This window comes from Erpetoichthys calabaricus, chromosome 8 (genome assembly GCF_900747795.2).
Source record: "Erpetoichthys calabaricus chromosome 8, fErpCal1.3, whole genome shotgun sequence".
NCBI classification, from domain to species: domain Eukaryota; kingdom Metazoa; phylum Chordata; class Cladistia; order Polypteriformes; family Polypteridae; genus Erpetoichthys; species Erpetoichthys calabaricus.
Window position 1 is genome coordinate 121,953,081 of NC_041401.2, and position 19,267 is coordinate 121,972,347.

The window sequence follows — 19,267 nt, forward strand, 5'->3', positions numbered from 1 at the left end:
ATTACAGATTTGTACTACAATCAAGCATATTTAGACTTTAAACATTTAAACTGAAGCACATATTTTAATATGCGAAATATCTGACATAACTATTCTTGTTTATTATGTCCTTTTACCTCGTGAAGTAAATAATTCAATTTTTTAAGGACACCGTGAATTAGAATGGCATACACTAGACCAGAGTCTCTTTACATACAGTATAGGAACTTTTCTCATTTATCTCTTATTATAGTTTCCATAATTTTACATTACACAGAAGTAAGAAAAAATATAAGAATGGCCTGAATATATGGGCTTGCTACCTGGGATTTTACAGATTCTTTCCCCTAGTGTGATTGATTGTATGACGTCAATTTTTTAAGATGTAAAATATTATGTGATCACTGTGAAAAGGGCTACAGATCTAATTAAGACTTACTCTACTCTACTGTTTTACCTGTTAAGATTGTTGGATTTTTGACCTAAACTTTAAAACAAATTCTGATATACAGAAACAGTACAGAGACTGATATTTGTAAGCTATACATGCTAACTTCCGTTCTAGCAGATGCAGGTACTTCTGGAAAGACGAGAAATCCACAAGAAATCAGGACTGCCTGGCCCTTTGGCTCTTCTGGCAGCATGACAGCTCGGGTGCTGCGAACAAGCAGATGTCGCTCCTCCTGGCCGCCAGGGGGCACGTTGAGTTGTGAGCGCGACCCTCTTGCAACAGTGGCGGCGGGGAAGTGGAGTTGAAAGGTTGCGGACATGGCGGCGGCCTTCGGCGATGAGGAGATCGACAACGACGATTACTATTCGCTTCTGAATGTGAGACGAGAGGTGAGGAGCAGTTCGGTGAAATGTGGGTGATCGGTCTGAGCAGTTACGAGCCGAGTCGAACGAAATCAAGGCAAATGGAGCACAAAGTTTCAGTGACCCTTCTGAATCGTGTAAGCAGCCCGATAGGTCAGAGGCTGGATACATGACAGCGTGAACTGGACCGTCAGGCAGAGACTTGGAAATCCGACAAGAGACAGAATAAGAGCCGGGAAAATTCGGGCAGTCGGCTGAGTGAAAGGGAAGATGGGCCTGAACTAAAGTGTGTGTGTGTGTGTGTGTGTGTGTGTGTGTGTGTGTGTGTGTGTGTGTCTGTCTCTCTCTCTCTCTCTCTCTCTCTCTCTCTCTCTCACTCTCACTCTCTCACACACACACACACACACACACACACAAAAGAGGGTGCAACTGAACATCTCGTTCTAAGAGAGAGGCGAGAGGAGAGCCAGGCTGTTGTGTGTGAGATAGGAGTGGAAATGCTGAGGAAGCTGCAGGAGAGAGATAAGTGGACCTGGACAGCAAGGCGAGAGATCAGTGCTGTTGGCCAAGTACCTCTACGGCAGGGTGAGCAAAGGCAGTCCGGTGCTGTAGGAGAAATGAGTGGATAGCCAGCCCTGTTTGAGATAGAAGTGGTGCTGGACAGGCGGCTCTGTCACAGAAATGAACAGTGCTCCACAAATGGCTGTGGGAATGCATTGAGCGGACATCTGGCCAATTTTCTGATAAAGTGCGAAGTCTGAGAGGCAGCTACAGGCAAGACATAAGCAGACCTAGACAGATAGGCATTTAAGAGAGGTGTATGGTGCCAGATGGTCCGATGCAGGAGAGGTTGAAGTGGGTTTAGCTGAAGAATGGGGTAGCCACTTGTTTGAGATAAATGGAACTGAGCAATCAACAGTATTAGAGGTAGAGGCTAGTGTAGCCAGACACCTATGTATATAAGATAAACTGGAAACTGGACACTTGGCTGTATGAGAGGGAAGACTGGAGATGGACATCTAGCCATATGAGGTAGATGTGATGAAGTGACAGTCAGCCATATTAAAAGAAATGCATGGAACTAGATAACCAAATAAAGGAGAGAGAAGTAGGGAAGGAGTAGGGCCATAAAAAACATCCTTGTGAGATGGGATGAGACAAATCAGTACACAGGCTGTATGAGGACAAGAGACTACAGGAAAGACACAAGTAGACTTGGACAGACATTTGACAGAGACATGTGGTGCCTGATTGTCCGATTCAAGAGATAGAGAGAGAAAGAAATAGGGGTTGGGTTTAGCTGAACACCTGGCTGTAGGAGAGAAATAAATTTAGCTTTATGAAAGAGATGAGTCAGCAATAGACAACTGATTGGTCTATCTGGATACTTGGATCATTCATTGGTCGTTGGAGAGAGAGACCTCAGTGCGGCTCCGTGATAGACAGTGTATGAGATATGAGTGGAACTGTACAGGCAACTGCAGAGATATCAGTGGAGCTGGACCGCATACAGAGTAGGGGACATGATTGGAGCCATACATTCAGCCATGTGAGATTGTGTAGTGGTGGCAGAGGTCACCGAGATGGGTGGGGTTGGATAGCCTGATGTAAGAAACAGGTGGGTTGATCTGGACATCTGTTTGTAGGGTAGAAATGAGTGGAACTTGAAAGACAGATGAATGAAAGAGATTTGAAGAATTGGATAGCCACTTGTTTGAGGAAGGTATGTGAAAGCGACCAGTCAACAGTATTAGTGAAAATAGTGTAGTCAGACACTAATGTAAATGAAATAAATGAGTGAAACTGGACAATTGGCTATATCAGAGAGAAGACTGGAGATGGACAGCCAACCATATGAGACAGATGAATCAAAGTGGACAGTCAGCCATATTAAGAGAAATGCATGGAGCTTGACAGCTGGATAAGGGTGAGAGATGAGAAGGGCCATAAAAACCATCCCTGTGAGATTGATGAGACAAGTCAGAGCTCATGCTGTATAAGTGTGATCGGCTAGAAATTCAAAAGCAAGAAAAGGTCTGTGAATACTTTAGGATTGGTTGTATTTCTGAATTACTCATAGAGATGTGGTCTTCAGTTAAGCCACAATAATAAACAAACATAATCTGATTAAACTAATAATACACAATCATTAATATTTGTTAATAATGATCACATTGTTTAAATTGTTTAACCATTCACAGTCCAGGCTGAAGAAATTAGCTAGTAACTAGTCGCTAGGCTAATGACTTATCCAAAAGCTAATTAAAGTCATGTATAACAATCCATAAAATGAGATTGGAGGTTCCCTGCCTATTAAAAATAAATTAATAAAAAGCCCACCTGTTTTGTAATGTCAGACTTCTGAAGCATATGTCCCTTGTTTTATTCCATCAGTTTACAAGATATCAGTTGTTAGATCTAATTTTGTAGCTGAAAGACATGTTGTTTTTATACTGGCAGGTAATGTTATCATAATATTATGTTACCTCTTGTTTAATTTGTCTTTGTGCAAGTAATGTGTGAAAGTAGTGTATACATTCTCATAGAGAACTCCTCTGTGATTAGAGTTCAGTGTTTGCAAATTCAGTCTTCACCTAATGGTTGATATGGTAGTTTAGCATAGGCATTTGTAATGGCAAAATACTGTATAAACAGATAACTAACAAAATGAAGGAATTAGGAGTATATTGTATACTGAAGCAAATGTTTCTATATGTCCACTCATTGATTTTAAATAAATAATATTCCATTGTGTTTAAGGTCTTGTATAAAAATGGTGGGTGGATCCAGCCTTCCACCTTTTAACCTGATGAGTCCAGTTCAGATTTATTGTAGGTCGGGAATTTATTTTGCAAGTATTAGGCAGAAGGCAGGATCCAGTCCTAGAGTATGGATGCATGCACACACTAGCACATACAGAGGAATTTAAAATGCAGTAATTTGTTGTTTTGGCTCTCATGATTCAAAAAGATCTCTGCTGATTTTTGAGAAGGAGTTGGTTGGTGGAGCACCATTGCAGGTAAAATGATTAAAAGAACACACAGTGTTCTTCTGAGTTGTGGAAGAAAGTGATCTTGTAGGATGAGTCATCCTTCACTTTATGTTCAGCAAGCAGATGAGTACATCTGTTGTGCACACCAAAACATTTACTGGTCCAAGTGCTCTTTTCACTACATGAAAGAGTTTCAGTGAGTCTTTTATGTTGTTGAGTGTTCTCCATGCATTCTTAAGTTACATTGAGTCCTTTAGAGGCCAAGAAATATGCCAGTTAATTCTGAATGACCAAAATAATCTTCTGTTAAACCCTTTCTATCCTGATAGTAGTGAAATCTTTCAGGGTAAAAAAGTTAAAGGTAAAGTGTCAACACAGGTACAGACGATTTGAGAGTAAAAGAGGTTTATGACTGATTTAAAGAAAATCATGGTGATGTAAGCCATGGACACCTAAGACATCTAATCCAAGATAGAATGATGACCCATTCTTCCAATGTAGCATTTGCGGAATATGTGCCAGGTAGCAATGTGGTTGTTCTGGCAACTCATGGTGGACTAACACATTGTTTAGACAACAAATTTACCTGTTTCCATTGTTTTCTCAGTCGTCTATGGTTAAGGAATTCATGTTGTATGGCAGAACACCGATACCATAAGTGCCCATAATGAAATAGTTAATTATTTGGGTTATTTTATAGGGCACATTGTAAACATGAAAGTTTTTTCAGCTTGTTGCCTTTATAGCCCAGAAGTCTGTGTAGAACAAGGTTATATAGAATATGGTCTGGGCTTAATCTCCACTAATGTATAATCAGCCTGTTCTATTGTGTTATTAAAACTGAATCAGTATTAACTTTTATTTATTTATTTTTTTTACCTATTTCATCTTTGTAGACGCACAGGACTCCTGCAGTGCTATGATTCATTTATCAAAAGAATTCTAAAAGCTGCAGTTCCCAATGAAACACAATGATCACCCTGGTGGATATGCAAGAAACCCACTAGGGCTTTTTACTCTACAGGATAAAATTAGAAATTAATATCAGAATATAAAGAAAATGAGAAAAAAATACTGATGTAGTATTCTCAAACCCACTTAATACAAAAAGTATTACTAGTTTTATTATTTTAAGTGCCCATGGCTGTAATTAGTTAGCAGAAAGGAAAGTGGTAGTCTGAATTGTCTTAAAGGAGCTGATGACAATTTAAAAAAATGAAACTGCATAATAACTACTTCCCCATAAAAAATATCTATATGCTTTTTTTTTTTTTTTTTTTTTTTTTTTAAGTACAGTACATTGTCAGGCACTAAATTGCATTTGAAGTAACCACAGGGTTTTTCAGGCCACCCAAGATGAGCTGAAGGCTTCTTACCGGCGCCTCTGCATGTTGTACCATCCTGACAAACACAGAGACCCTGAACTGAAAAATCAAGCAGAGCGTCTTTTCAATCTAGTGCACCAGGCTTATGAAGGTAGGTGGTTGCTCTTTTTATACCTGTTGCTGCCTAGTTCAAGGTTATCAAATGTACTGACCCTTCATTTTTATTCGCAGTGCTTAGTGACCCACAGTCGAGAGCAATTTATGACATTTATGGGAAAAGAGGTCTCGAGGTCGAAGGATGGGAGGTGAGCACCAAGCATTCAGGGCTGGATATAAGTTATAACAGGCCATTAAATGTCCATTGGGCATGGGACTGACCAATTCAGTGTTCAGATGAATGCAGATCCACCAGCAGGCAAGCAAATACTAACTTCTAGCTGTTTTTAATTGATTTCAGGTAGTAGAAAGAAAGAGGGCACCTGCTGAAATTAGGGAGGAGTTTGAGCGGCTGCAGAGGACGAGGGAAGAGAGGAGGTTACAACAGAGAACAAACCCAAAGGTATCCTATCCAACTTAATCCTCAAACATTCTATAGTTAAGTAATTACTAATCGTAACTCAAGTGAGGATAAGGTAGTATTCCAAGCCTCCCTTGAATTCCAGATTTTGATGTCTCCCAAAACTTTCAACTTTTAGAATGTTTCGGACATCTTTTTTTTTTTTTTTGCTTAATATTTTACAAAGATGTATTTTTAAAGTAAATGGTTTATATAAGTGTTTTTTAAACAAATATACTTTATTATTTACAGTTTGAGTCTGTAAATCTTTTATATCTACACATTTGTCAGTCACTTTTTTTGTTTGTGTGTGTGTATATATATATATATATATATATGTGTATATGCATGTTTTTTATTTTTTTTGTAAACAAGCCTACAATTTAAACACACTTAATTCAGGGTTGTGGATTAGGTCACTGGGGTTTTTGTTCTTCTACTTTTCCCAGAAGCACTTAGTTAAAATAAATAAATAAAATTACCTCTAGATGGAGCTCCAGTCCCTTGGAGTGTTCTGTTCATATGATTAAAAAAATGACTTGTATGGAGGAGATGTTTACAGAAAGTTTAAACTAGATTCCTGATTTTGTGCAATATACTTTTTTTTGTACAAATGTGTGATATAGCAAAATAATATCTAATATCTGCAGTTACAAAATACAATTTTTTTGTAGCTAATCAAAATTTTGTCAAATTAGATATAATATTGGCAGTGACCTGCAAGCTGTATCAATGGCATTCAAGTTAAGTGAGCAAATTAAGGCAATTGCATTGTGGAAGAGGTGTTAGAACGGCACAGTAAACCTGAGCTGAACACTAAGCTGGCATTGCAGTTTAGCCAATTGTTCTATAACAGAGACCAGCTTTAAATTGTGAATACTTAGTGTATTCATAAATGTTTAACAGAGTTCCATCATTCAGCATAATTCTGAGAAAACATTAGATCTGGACTCCTGATTGTAGTTTTTTTATATGTTACTTTTACTGGAATTACTTAGTCAATACATCCATTTATATATCAATTTTCTAAACAATAATTAGCAAATTATGAGAATAATATATAACTGTTTGTGCAAGTATTATGTGTACAGTTGTCCTATTATAAGGTTTTTGGCAAATGTGAGAGAATGTGCTAGACTCTTTTTTGCATGAGCAGGGGACAATCAGTGTTGGAGTGGATGCCACTGACCTATTTGATCGGTATGATGAGGAATATGAAGACGTGCCAGGAGGTGGCTTCCCACAGATTGAGATTAACAGGATGCACATTTCACAGTCAATAGAGGTACTGTGGGTTTATTATTTCTTATTGTCATTTCTGTTCTACTGCTTCTGTTTTCAACACAAAATATGTAAATATGTATTTTTATAGGCCCCTCTGACCTCACGTGACACGGCTATCCTCTCTGGAAGTCTTTCTACACAGAATGGCAATGGTGGTGGGACCATTAACTTGGCACTACGACGCGTTACATCCAGCAAAGGCTGGGGAGAGGTATTGTCTAGCCTGTTGTGCTAACTTTACCCCTCTGGGGATACTAGCATGTGCAGCTTGAGTTTTGTTTTTTTTCTCCGTGTCCTTAAGGAAGCCAGGAAGAGCCCGCTGAGTCTAGCTGCATCCTGATACACCCAGCTGGTCTCATTTTGTCACTAAAGTCCTTCTGGCTTCTCCTGTTGGGCAGGTAGAACTGGGAGCTGGGGACCTGCATGGCCCACTGTTTGGGATGAAGATATTTCGGAATCTTACACCTCGCTGGTGAGTTATGCTTAACTGTTTTTTTGGTTATTAGTTTGTGGTTCTGTTTCCGAACACACAATAACAATAAGGAGCCCATAGTTAATTTTTTTCCTCCTATAAGATGAAGACAAATCACCAGAGTTTAACTTAAGAATGTGTTTGTTCAGTAGCATCCCACTATATGCTATTATACAAATGCCTGATTTATTTGCAGCATTTGCAGGAACCTCTTATTTACTTTTAGAACTGACAGAAATACAGAAATGATTGTGTTCTTTTTTTGTTAGACTGAAAAATGTATAACATCTATATTGCTGAAATAAAAATTTTTACACATGGGAAGAAATGTCCAACAAATAGGACAGCCGCCATGTTACTGGAAAGTTGTATTTCATTAATAAATTCGGTTGGCCGGTTACTTACAGTACTAACATTAACTAATCTGAAATAACTAAACAATAACTACCTAGATACAAAATAAACAATGGTTAGTGCATAACATAGGAGCAGTTAATTACAGTTTATGCACAGTTTTCTGAAATTCATATTTAACTTTTATATATTTTTCACTTGTGGGGCTTGCAGTTAATTCCTTAAAGCTATCAAATGAAGAAGAGTGTTAATTTAAATATTGTTCATAAGCTGTTAATGTAGTATTTTTCCATAAAGCAGGCAGTACAGCTTCTAGGATCTGGTGGTTGATAAACTTGCATAAATCACTGGAAATAGTGTTTAATAAAAGCATTTAAGTAAGAGTTAATCTTTACCTGAGGATTAATTTACCATAAGGGTTAGTATTTTTAAAAACATAATCCAATTTCTAGTGGCAAAAATCCAGATTGAAATTCAAAAATGTTAAAATTCAATAGTCATTGCTAGCAAATAATAGCAAATATTATACTATATGTAAGTAAATTACTAAAATAGTACTCTGTAGTAGAATAGTTTTTTAGTGGAAAAATGCAAAATACATAGAAAAATGTAGTGGAGCCTCTCTCTTGTCTGAACCTAGTACACTTTTTTCTATCTTGTACCTGATGCAGCTGGGATAGGTTCTGGCTCCTACAACCTTAAACTGAGTCAAGCACATTTATGAACATTATATAAAGTATGACAACAAGTCTTATTTTGGAAATTTGTCAAACAGGACTCATGTGTACAGTATGTTTTACAGGATTTTTCAGAAATGGGACAAATGCGTTGCATCACCCTCAGAATCTCTTAGGCTACATGAGGATCAGACTGCTGTATAAGTGCAGCTTTTGCTGGTGTAGTAGCATCTGAGCTTGGTCCATGTGTATCCACTGTATTTCTGAGTGATAAAACCTAACTAAAGACCAAACTAAACAAGTCTGACTTTTTTGGCCAAAAAAAAAATACATGTCTACTAGATGGTTCTCTTTTTTACATAGGTTCAGTAGTTTCGATTTCCTGATTTGAAAAATGTGTTGCAATCGTTAACCTGGGCTTCCTTAGACTCTAGGAGACCATTGTAATTACAAGACATAGTTTTTTGAAATAGGTTTTAACATGTATTCTTGTTCATTTCCCAGCTTTGTAACCACGCAGTGTGGCCTCCAGTTCTCCTCACGAGGGATTCGACCAGGCCTAACTACTGTTCTAGCACGTCATCTGGACAAGAACACAATGGGTTATCTACAGTGGCGTTGGGGCACACAGTCTGCCATGAACACCAGTATTGTAAGAGACACCAAGACCAGTCACTTCACTTTTGCCCTGCAGGTATGTCATGAGTAACATTTCTAGTAGAAAGAGCCCATAGTAAGCACTAGCAAAGAGAAGCACAATTGATGCCACTGAGAAATAACTCCACCATCAATGAGTGATTGAAATGTAAAAGGAAATGTTGTATCTGCTATGGTAATTGAGAGTGAGGGTATTTTTCATTTTCCATGGATATGATACATCAAATTTAATTTTGTATCCTTTGACCAGTCCTCTGAGAAAAGCGCTATATAAATATAATGAATTATTATTATTATTCTTTTTCTAGTTGGGAATTCCACACTCCTTCATGATGCTTAGTTACCAATATAAGTTCCAGGATGAAGATCAGACCAGATTAAAGGGTTCAGTGAAGTAAGTGTCACTCCAATTATGTACATAAAACAAGTTTTCTTTCACTGCTTTGATTGTTTAGTGTGCTACTTTCAAGTGCCCATGGGCAATGAATTTGTTGTAACAAAATTTCAAAGGTGTACATTTTTTAAATATGTTTGTATTTTTTCAACCGACTAGGACTGGTTTCTTTGGCACAGTTGTTGAGTATGGTGCAGAACGCAAGATTAGTCAGCACAGCATTTTGGGGGCCACTGTTAGCGTTGGAGTACCACAGGGTGTGTCACTCAAAATCAAGTAAGTCTTTTTTTTTCTGCTTTGGTGTTTGTGGCCATTGTGTGACGTATTTGACCTACAGCCAAGACCTTGTATGGTGTATAAGCATATGGCTATCCTGAAGTAGTTATAGCAGTCGTTATACTGCTTGTGCTGCTACACACTGCAGTAGCTTATTATGCATGTGTTTTGTAAGGAGTCCAAAGTTATTGATTGGTTTACTTCTTTCTCTTAGGTTAAATCGTGCCAGCCAGACGTACTTCTTCCCAATTCATTTGACGGATCAGTTACTGCCCAGTGCTGTTTTCTATGCCACTGTGGGGCCAATTTTGTTTTATTTGGCAATGCATCGACTCATCATCAAGCCTTACCTCAATGCTCAAATGGAACAGTAAGATAAATCCAAAGGGGCAAACTGGGTGGAATACTAAGCTACATAGTTGTAAATCTGGTGACAAGGGATCATAGATGAGTAAGAAAAAAGGGTATTTAAGTTACTGAAAAAGTTGAATAATGGAGCACAGAGCTTTATAAGCTTTGAAAGTGAATTATTTTTGTGTGTATTATTTTTTCTGAAGGTGCACTTTAGTTTGTTTTTCTAACTTTTTCTCTTAGCGAACTGGAGAAGCAAAGAGAAAACTCGGCTACTGATATTGCAAAAAAAAAGCAGGAGTCTGAAGCAGCAGTGAGTATGCTAGTCCAGATCACATTACTTTGAATTCAGATAAGATATACAGAGAAGGCCACAAGTTGTAATTTAACCTTTTTTGGAGAAATCCCTTTTTCAGTCAGTTTGAGAATTAAACATTAGTACAGCACATACATAGCAGCACAAGATAAAGGAAAAGTGAAAGAAATAACAAATTTAAGGAAAATTCACACAGCAGTAATAAAACTGTAGATAGAATCTGCAAATGTCTGGTCAATACAAACTGGGCAAGTAGTATGGAAAGGGGAATATAAAGCTATATATAATGAATATATTTTGTTTTAAAATTTACAGAAGCATAGAATGTGGTTTCTTCATTTTCACTGTCTGGATATCTTATCTTACAGGTCCGTCTTATGCAGGAATCTGTTCGTCGAATTATTGAGGCAGAGGAAGCAAGAATGGGTATGTAGTGTGATTCCAAATCGGGTTTCCTTGAAGCTTCTTTTCTGTAAGAAAACTCAAAGCTTATTAAATCAGGTGTCTGATAGTGCTAAGCCAATATTTCTCCCATGATGATATATCATAAATTGTACAATAAGTTGATCAGGAAATTTAGAAGATAAGGTAACGAATATGATTTATTTGCATGAAGTAGTATATTGTGAGCTGTTAGTATTTGAATTCCTAGAGGAACAATAACATTTACTAAAACAAATATGTACAGTATTATGTGTACATTTTGGCTGATGTTTACTTTTTGCCCTTTCAAAATGCCATGCAGTAATTTAGATAGATGGATGGATAAAAAAAGAGAACTTTATTTGTCCCGAGGGGGAAATTGAGCTTTTTACAAAAGCTCTTTAAATATATAAATACATAAATAGGTAGGTAGATAGATAAATAAATGTACACACTGGAAATACTATAAAGATAGGAAAATTCAAAAGAAAGAAAAGTTCTGACTTGGCAGTCACATTCACAGTGAAGCAATATGCATATATATTGCTGTTTGTATAAAGCCCCAGTAGTGTTTTTTTGACACCCTTCTGCTGAATAATTCATTGCCTGAATGCCCTCAGTGTTAGTGTGTCAGAGAGAGGATGTGCAGCATTCATCATAATGGCACTCAGTTTTGATTAAATTCTTTCCTTTGCTACAAACTCAAGGGGGTCCAGAGTGCATCCCAAAAATGAACTTCCCCTTTTAATTAGTCTTTTGATTTTGTTGGCCTCTCTTGAAATGATGTTACCAGCCCGGCACACCACAGCATAGAAAATCGCACTGGCCATCACAGAGTTGTAGAACATGTGAAGGATGTTACTTTCCAATATTAAAGGAATCCAGTCTCCTAAGGAAAAAGAGCCTGCTCTGCCCTTTCTTGTACAGTTCCTCCATGTTCCAAGACCATTCCAACCTGTCATTAATGTGGACCCCCAAGTGTTTTACTTGTAGGAGTGGACCACCTCTAAATACACTCCCTGAATAGTAATTGGATGTAGAGGCTTTTTGGTGTGGTGAAAGTTAACCAGTTCCTTGGTTAATTTCAATTAGGCACTAATAGTTATTTTCTCTAGATAACTTTCATTTAGGGAGCATGAAATATCAGGTGGCAGATACTCACATTTAATGACATGGGCTAAGTTTTGTGTGTTGCCTAAGTTCAATATTCTTAATAAGGCTAGCTTGAAGAGCTAAATAGCCTTACAGGTATTTTATAAAGTTATTTATGATGCAGGAAAGTATAAATTGATTGCTCACACAGATGACTGTACTAGAATGCCATTCAATACTAAATGATGTTCTCTCTTTATTATTGCATACTACAACATGTGCACTGTTCAGTGGTTAGGTTGGTTTATCTAATTGGTTTACAAAATTCCATACGCTTATAAGTTTTTAAATGCACTATATGGCCAAACATTTGAGGATAAATAAACCATCAGAGGTGTATGAGCTTTTTGGACAACAATCCCATCCCCTTAGTGGCTTTAACAGTATCTATACAGTACTTGTAGGGAGGCTTTCAACAAAATGTTGGAGTGTATCTGTGGGAATGTGTTCATTCAGCCAAAAGAGCATTTTTGAGTTCAGGTATTAATGTTGAACAAGAATACATTGCAATCGTAATTGCTGTTCTAATTCATCCCAGAGGTGTTCAGTAGAGTTGAGAGCTCTTTGCAGGCCACTTGGACTCTTCCATACCAAACTAGTCAAACCATGTCTTTCTGGACCTGGCTTTGTGCAGGACACAATCATTTTGCAAAGGACACAATCATTCTGAAACAGGAAGATGCCTTCCTCAAAATGTTGCCACAAAGGTGAAAGCACAGAATTGTCTAAAATGTCTTTGTGTGATGTAGCTTTAGCAATTCCCTTCATTGGAACAAAGGGCCTAATTCAGACCCTAAAAATCAGCCCAAGCCATTATCACTCCTGTACCAAAATTTACAGTAGACACAAACAGTCTGGAAAGTAGCAATGTCCTGGCATCCACCAAGCCCAGATTCTTCCATCAGATTGCCAGATAGGGACGCACGATTCATCACACTAAAGAACGCATCTCTAACGCTCCAGGGCCTAATGGTGCATACTTTACTCCACTCTGGCTGACGTTTGGCATTGTGCATAGTGATTTAAGACTTGTGTGCAGCTTCTTGGCCATGGAAACCCATTTCGTGAAGCTCCCAACACACAGGCCTTGTGCTGATGTTGTTTCCAGTGGCAGTTTGGAACTCTTGTGAGAGATGCAACAGAGAATAGGTGACTTTTGTGCCCTTTTCACTTCAGTACATGGTGGTCCTACTCTGTGTTTGTGTTTTCTACAACTTCATAGCTGAGCTGTTGCTGCTCCTGGACACTTCACAATAATAGCACTTATAGTTGACCACATAATGTGTGTTGTATTAAGCCTTTACAAAAAGCTACTAAATTTTGAAATGTTGCAATGGTACTTCAGCACCACAGCCCAAATAGTAAAAAAACCCTCTTCAGCTAGCATTTAATCTATAGTATTCTTATCATGCGACTATACCAAACTTACCTTGTTCCATATTCATGTTGGCTATCCCAAATAGTAAAAAAACCCTCTTCAGCTAGCATTTAATCTATAGTATTCTTATCATGCGACTATACCAAACTTACCTTGTTCCATATTCATGTTGGCTATCAGGTCTGATAATTGTCAATGCCTGGTATGGAAAATTTGTGACCGATAACAGTAAGAAGCATGAAAGAGCAAAGGTCATTGATGTTACAGTTCCTCTACAGTGCCTCGTGAAGGACTCAAAGCTCATCCTTACAGAAGCCTCCAAGGTAAGGTGAAAGCACACATTTTAGTGAATGTCACAAACAACATTGTTTTAGTTCAGTGTTTGTTAAATTCATTTTTATTTCAATAGTTTTCATTTGTCATTTCATTTTCAGTTTGTTTCAGTTTAATTTTATGACATTTTGACCATTTTTATTTTAGCTTTTATTTTTGGTGTCTTACATCAAATAATTTTGATTTTTTCAGTTTAGTTTTCATTTTAACTTGGAAGGAGACTGTTTAATGAAGATTACGAAATTCATTCTGTGCTTGCATAGTGCAAGGATTGTAGAAGAACACAGAGATATGCCCATTAAAGATGCAGCAAGTCACTCTTTGGTCTGGTTTTCTATATATTTATGTGAACATTTTGTAAAATGTGTCACACTTGCATTATAGCAGTGTCCATTACTTCAGGGAGTGTTCCATTTACTTTCAACCTTCGGATCAAGTACTTCATAGTACTTTATGAAGGTAAATAACTTATATAACTTGCTAGACAATATCGATTTAATAAATAGCTGTACCAGCACGCTCCCTCTTTGATTTCAGTTGACTTGGGTAAATGGATAGTGGTGTTCTGCAGACATAAAGAAAAATTATTTGAAAAACACTCTTGCCAAAAAGGTAAAACAGAACCCTCAAGAAATTGTATAAATATATTTTTTAATTTGGCAGTTTCTTTTCATTAAATTTATCTCCACAAACCCAACTGCTTACATCAACTAAGCACTTGCTCTTGTTTACTGTCTGTCATATTTGAAGTACATCCCAGACTGTACTTTGCTATTTACAACCAATTATTTGCTGTTTCCATGTTCTTTTCAAGTGGGATAATAACTGTTAGTTCATTGTGCTGCACATCGTGTGTGGCTAGTTACTGTAAAAGAGAGATGATCAACAGTAGGTTACTGGGAATTGGATCTATTTGAAAAGCAGAAGCAACACAATATACTTTAAAGCCCATCTTAATTTTGTTTCCATTTGTTTTCAAGTATGTGGTTTCAGTTTTTATTCTGTTACAATTTTCCACTTAGCATTAATGTTTATTTTTATTTTGATTAATAAAATTATTTTTCAGTCATTTTAGTTATAGTGGTTGATAACAATAATAATCTTGTTCAAAAGTTAATAAGACCTGTTCTACTTCTGCCAAAACTGCTGTACCTTCAAACACGGCTTTTAGAAAACTACAGTAACTAATGTGAGAAATGAGGGCCATATGGACAACATTTCAGTTTAAAGTACTGTCATGACATGGGAAATCAGATATTGCGAAAGCATTGAAGCATCTTTGACATCGGAGTAGTACAAATGAGAAGCTGGAATATGGAAATCATTTTTTATTTACTTTTAGTCTAGTTATCTATGTTACATTCACCTCAGAGTGCAGTAGATTGGTATGAAATAGCACAGCTCAGTCTTTCAATTGCAGACATGCCAGGGTGTAGGGATAAGCAGTTGATTGCATTGCCACTGTGTCGTTTTGTTTAGATGTGGCGGGGGAAAGCCATTCGCCAGAAGGTATTTTCTCTTGTCATGTTTCTTCAGTGTTTACTGAATGAAACATTATTTTGTCAAAATGGAGATCACAAGGGAATGACAAATATTATACCACATATTAACTTTCTGTTAAAGCAATAATCCCAAAGTGTTTGTTCACTAATATGTCACTCCTTCTTCACTGTGAACTTTTTGGAATTTCTTGGACATACTTGTTTTATGTCTGTTTTTTTTTTTTTTTTGGTAATCCTATTCAAGCCAAAATGAAATTACGTTTCAGAGATCCACCTGGTACCATGTTTGTCTGTGGCTCCACTTTGATTTTGGGTTTCTAGCGTAGTAAGATCTTTCTTTCCACAGAGTACAGACACTTTTAAAAAAGGTTTAGTAATGATACTTCCTAAAATAGCATCAATGAGTCTGTAGTGTAAATTTACAACTTATATCAACTGAAGTTAATGATTTCCTGAGAAAAACATTTCAAGTTGTTTTGCCATTTTTGCTTGATTGTTTGGGTACATCTTTTTATAGCGCTGTTTTGACAGCACTATGTTTTTGTGAACATTACAATGGATTAACACAGATCCCAGACTTGTTTTAAAAATAGCATTTACATCATCAGTGCCAAATGTATTCTTGTAATTTATATTGTGTGTTTGTTTTGGTAGAACCCGGGATGCCAAATATGCTGTCTGTTGTTATAGTGCAGATATTTTGTTAGCATAGCACCTTTCATACCACTATGTCACCAGATTGCCTTTGTATGTGTGCCTGGTTTGAAAGGGGTATTTTCAAGGGCAGTAACTCCTGTATGTGTAACTTTAAAAATTCTTCAGAGTTTGAATCATTGATTATCTTACCATACACTTATCTCCATCTCACAGTCAGGTCTCCCTGGCTTCTATGACCCCTGTGTTGGAGAGGAGAAGAGCATCAAAGTGCTTTACCAGTTTAGAGGAGTCCTACACCAGGTGCTATCTGGAGACACAGAGCCCCTAAGGATACCAAAGCAATGTAAGTGTGTTTTTACTAGACATATACTAGATTAGACTGCTCAATCTTTTCCTTAAACATATCCCTTTCACTGTTCTCCTGCAGCTCACAGAATTGACTTGGACACCTAGGAGCAAGAAGCTGACAGAATGAAAGGAAGGACAATATTGCCAGCAAATGCTGTACAGTGCCACCAGTGGACTAGTCTGGGAAACCCTCCTAACACCGTTGCTTTTTTTTGTTCCCTATAGACCCCCCTACCTACCTCACCCCTGTTGCTAATGCCTCTGTTGTGATTTTACAGACATTGATTGACCTGTATTTACACATTGAGGTGCAATTTGCTTTATGCAGATAATGTGTACATGGATGATACGGATGGGGGAGACCTATAATTTAATGCCCTGGCAAAAAAAGCACTGCTCTGTCCATATGGCTAAACGTCTGGGGTTGCACAGAATTCCAATAGGTCAATTATATCACATTTTTTTCCCTTTAAAGATGGGCATGTTTTATGCACTTTCACAACCCCCAACATATTTAAAGTGCACATTGTTTTTAAAAAAAGCACACACAGTAAGTAAGTAGATACCCAAATTGGAAAGTGGGGCCTTGATTAAGGAGACTCCAGTTGACATAGAATGACTCATCTGGGCAGGCATATCATGACAGCACCCATTTTTAAGATTTCTGTGCACCACTCCTACAGTTAGTTCTGTACTTAACTGGAGAGTACCCTAAGTCCCACAAATGATGCAAGCAACTCTAGCTGCAAAGAAAGGTGGAAACTTCAGCATTGCATTAACATTCTTGCCTTCCAGGCACATTTGGGAAAGGTTGGCGAGTCTGGAGTACCCTGTTCTATTTGTCAATGTGTACATTATAAGGGAAATACAAAGCAGTGATGCACCCTTAACGTTGTATGATTCATCATTGCTTCAACTCTTATTCTGCTTAAGAAAGTAAAAGGTTTATTTAGGAAGATGCACAGCTCACTGGTTGAAGTCCATATAGTCTTATTACAGAAACTTTCCAGGTTGTTTCTGGATTATGGTTCACAGTCCAGGTTTTTCATGAACCTGTAGAGCACAGCAGCCTGAAGCCCTGCTGTTGCCTTTTTCAGCAGGACAGTCTATAGTGTGCCTTATACTCTCTCTCCAGCTTCCTGGGCATTCTGCCCGTCTATGAGCAGCCTCAAGACGCTCCAATTGTCGATGTGCATAGTTCAACTTGAGCTTCATGCGACGGATGACTTCTGACTTGAACTTAACCATCTTGTGCAGTTTCTCATTAATTTCAAGAGAAGCGAATAACCGCTCTTTCATATCTCGCACATCAATGATGGCATAGCTGTGGTCAAAAGGCTGTGACTCAGGAAGCTCCTATGGCGAAAAAAGTTACATTGTAACATGCATATTTGCTGCAGGCAAAAACAAAAAATCACTTTAACTTACAGTACTCTTATGATGTTGAATTTACCTGTGTTTGGGAAACTGGGTGCAGATCTTGGTTCAATTCTTCACCCTGGCACTTCATAACTACTTCTGGCTTAGTCTCTGGATGTGGTACCTGCAGCCCACCTTTTGCCTCTACTTCATCTATGGGGATAACAACGGGCAGGATATCTTCCTCCATGCACCTCAGTCTTTTACTTGATCGCCTCTTCTACAAATTAAATAATGATCTTTGTGTGTAACAGGGGTCATGTTCTGTAAACAATACTGCGTATAAGTATCTGTTTTAGACTTTGAAATTGCAGGTAGTAACCCTGACACAAACAACTGCAGAGCAACATTTTTACCTTAGTGTCTTGTGTGAAGCTGAAAATAGTTGGTACTGCGTTCCAGATAAGATTTTTGCGATTGCCAAACCCGCTAAAGCAATCGGGTGTGAAGTGCTCTGAGCAAAGAACCATATGTTGGTTCGGCTGGAAATTCTCTCGACCTATGTTGTCCAGCCATTCCTTTAGAATGTGTGGCTTGCTCAGAGGAAATCTGCAAAGAGTACATGTATCACCAAATTAGCAATAATCCCAAGCAGGTATAAGAAGTACAATTTACTCGTTTCTAAAAAGAAAAAAGAGGGCGGGTAGGCAATGCTGTTGTTTTCTTTTGAGTAAATGGTTAATTTCTTACCTGTGAAATGTGAGCTTGCCCTTCTTGTTGCTATAGCGGTTTGTGCAGTTGTAGGCAGCGCAGCTCTTTGGCATCAGTCTTGCTCTTATTTACCTGCCCCTAACAAAGATGGCACCTATTTGTTAGGGACTGCGCCCCGCAGCCCTTCCCGCCGGGCTATAAAAAGAGCGGCTGTAGTGCTATGAAAGCGCATCTATGAAATTCTGCAAAAAACGCGAAATGAAGGAACGTCAATTAAATATCTCCTGCGATGGTGAATAAATGGCGATTAAAGAAACTGGCAATTTGAAATTACAAGCGAACGCGATACATTCCCCTAGGTCAGAAGGCCCGTCCCCGCACTGCATTCTGGGATGGGCTGACTTAATATATAGTGGGCGTGTCTCTTTGTATTTGTGGCGGCATTGGCTCACAGCTCCACCGTTTCTTTCAGATTTCCGGAATATGATCGGTCTTTAGTGTACGGAAAGGCTGCTTTTGTAAAATGCGTATGTTGCATTGCATTTTAACAGATACGGTTTGGATAAAAAATAGCAGTACACTAATCGGAGGAGTGTATGTAGGAAGATACTAGCTTCACTACGAATGCTTTAGTTTCAGTGACGCCGTAAGCACGGACCGCTGTCTGGGAAGCCCAGGTAATAACTCGCTAACGTCCCAACAATAGTGCTGGCACCCTCCGGGGCCATACAGGAAATATATTCTTCAAAATGCATCCTTTTTTAAGTGTATATTCACATCCGACTGGTTTATAGTCACCAGTTAAACAAAATTTTAGAAGGGGTGTAGTAATGAAATGTATGTTCCCTATGAAATATGTTCCTTTGTCAATTGCAAAAGGTTACTTTCTAAAATCAACACTAATCGCCGTTAATGGAACGACTTTGGAAACATACTAAATGTATTTTCTCTGTTAATC

The 19,267-nt window shown here is 38.0% G+C and overlaps 2 protein-coding genes across 4 annotated transcripts; one reads left to right on the plus strand and one right to left on the minus strand.

The window, feature by feature from the left end:
• The first annotated feature begins 685 nt into the window (after positions 1 to 685).
• On the plus strand, positions 686 to 17,129 carry LOC114656017 (dnaJ homolog subfamily C member 11). Its single transcript, XM_028807386.2, has 16 exons — positions 686 to 819; positions 5,131 to 5,260; positions 5,341 to 5,414; positions 5,567 to 5,668; positions 6,822 to 6,950; positions 7,038 to 7,160; positions 7,348 to 7,421; positions 8,957 to 9,146; positions 9,418 to 9,503; positions 9,663 to 9,779; positions 9,994 to 10,149; positions 10,374 to 10,443; positions 10,815 to 10,872; positions 13,580 to 13,722; positions 16,105 to 16,234; positions 16,319 to 17,129. The coding sequence occupies exons 1-16, from the start codon at positions 748 to 750 to the stop codon at positions 16,342 to 16,344; spliced, it is 1,680 nt and encodes a 559-aa protein (XP_028663219.1). The 5' UTR covers positions 686 to 747; the 3' UTR covers positions 16,345 to 17,129.
• A 29-nt stretch (positions 17,130 to 17,158) lies between these two features.
• On the minus strand, positions 17,159 to 18,714 carry LOC114656018 (THAP domain-containing protein 3-like). 3 transcript variants are annotated; one of them, XM_051930437.1, is made up of 5 exons: positions 18,644 to 18,714; positions 18,349 to 18,551; positions 18,007 to 18,207; positions 17,693 to 17,873; positions 17,159 to 17,595 (listed from the first exon to the last, which is right to left on the minus strand). In XM_051930437.1, the coding sequence occupies exons 2-5, from the start codon at positions 18,420 to 18,422 to the stop codon at positions 17,269 to 17,271; spliced, it is 783 nt and encodes a 260-aa protein (XP_051786397.1). In that variant the 5' UTR covers positions 18,423 to 18,551; positions 18,644 to 18,714; the 3' UTR covers positions 17,159 to 17,268. The 3 variants fall into 3 exon arrangements, with proteins under 3 accessions (XP_051786397.1, XP_028663220.1, XP_051786396.1); XM_028807387.2 differs by having other exon boundaries at positions 17,693 to 17,878; positions 18,015 to 18,207; positions 18,349 to 18,708; XM_051930436.1 differs by having other exon boundaries at positions 18,349 to 18,708.
• Positions 18,715 to 19,267: the final 553 nt, after the last annotated feature.

Bases quoted from the DNA above. Each gene is read 5' to 3' on its own strand.
- LOC114656017 (XM_028807386.2), top strand. From the start codon at position 748: ATGGCGGCGGCCTTCGGCGATGAGGAGATCGACAACGACGATTACTAT. The intron at 10,444-10,814 runs GTGAGTATGCTA...CTTATCTTACAG, and splicing joins AGCAGGAGTCTGAAGCAGCA to GTCCGTCTTATGCAGGAATC. The intron at 10,873-13,579 runs GTATGTAGTGTG...GTTGGCTATCAG, and splicing joins GGCAGAGGAAGCAAGAATGG to GTCTGATAATTGTCAATGCC.
- LOC114656018 (XM_051930437.1), bottom strand. From the start codon at position 18,422: ATGCCAAAGAGCTGCGCTGCCTACAACTGCACAAACCGCTATAGCAAC. The intron at 18,208-18,348 runs GTAAGAAATTAA...TACTCTTTGCAG, and splicing joins GGCAAGCTCACATTTCACAG to ATTTCCTCTGAGCAAGCCAC. The intron at 17,596-17,692 runs GTAAATTCAACA...TTTTCGCCATAG, and splicing joins ACCCAGTTTCCCAAACACAG to GAGCTTCCTGAGTCACAGCC.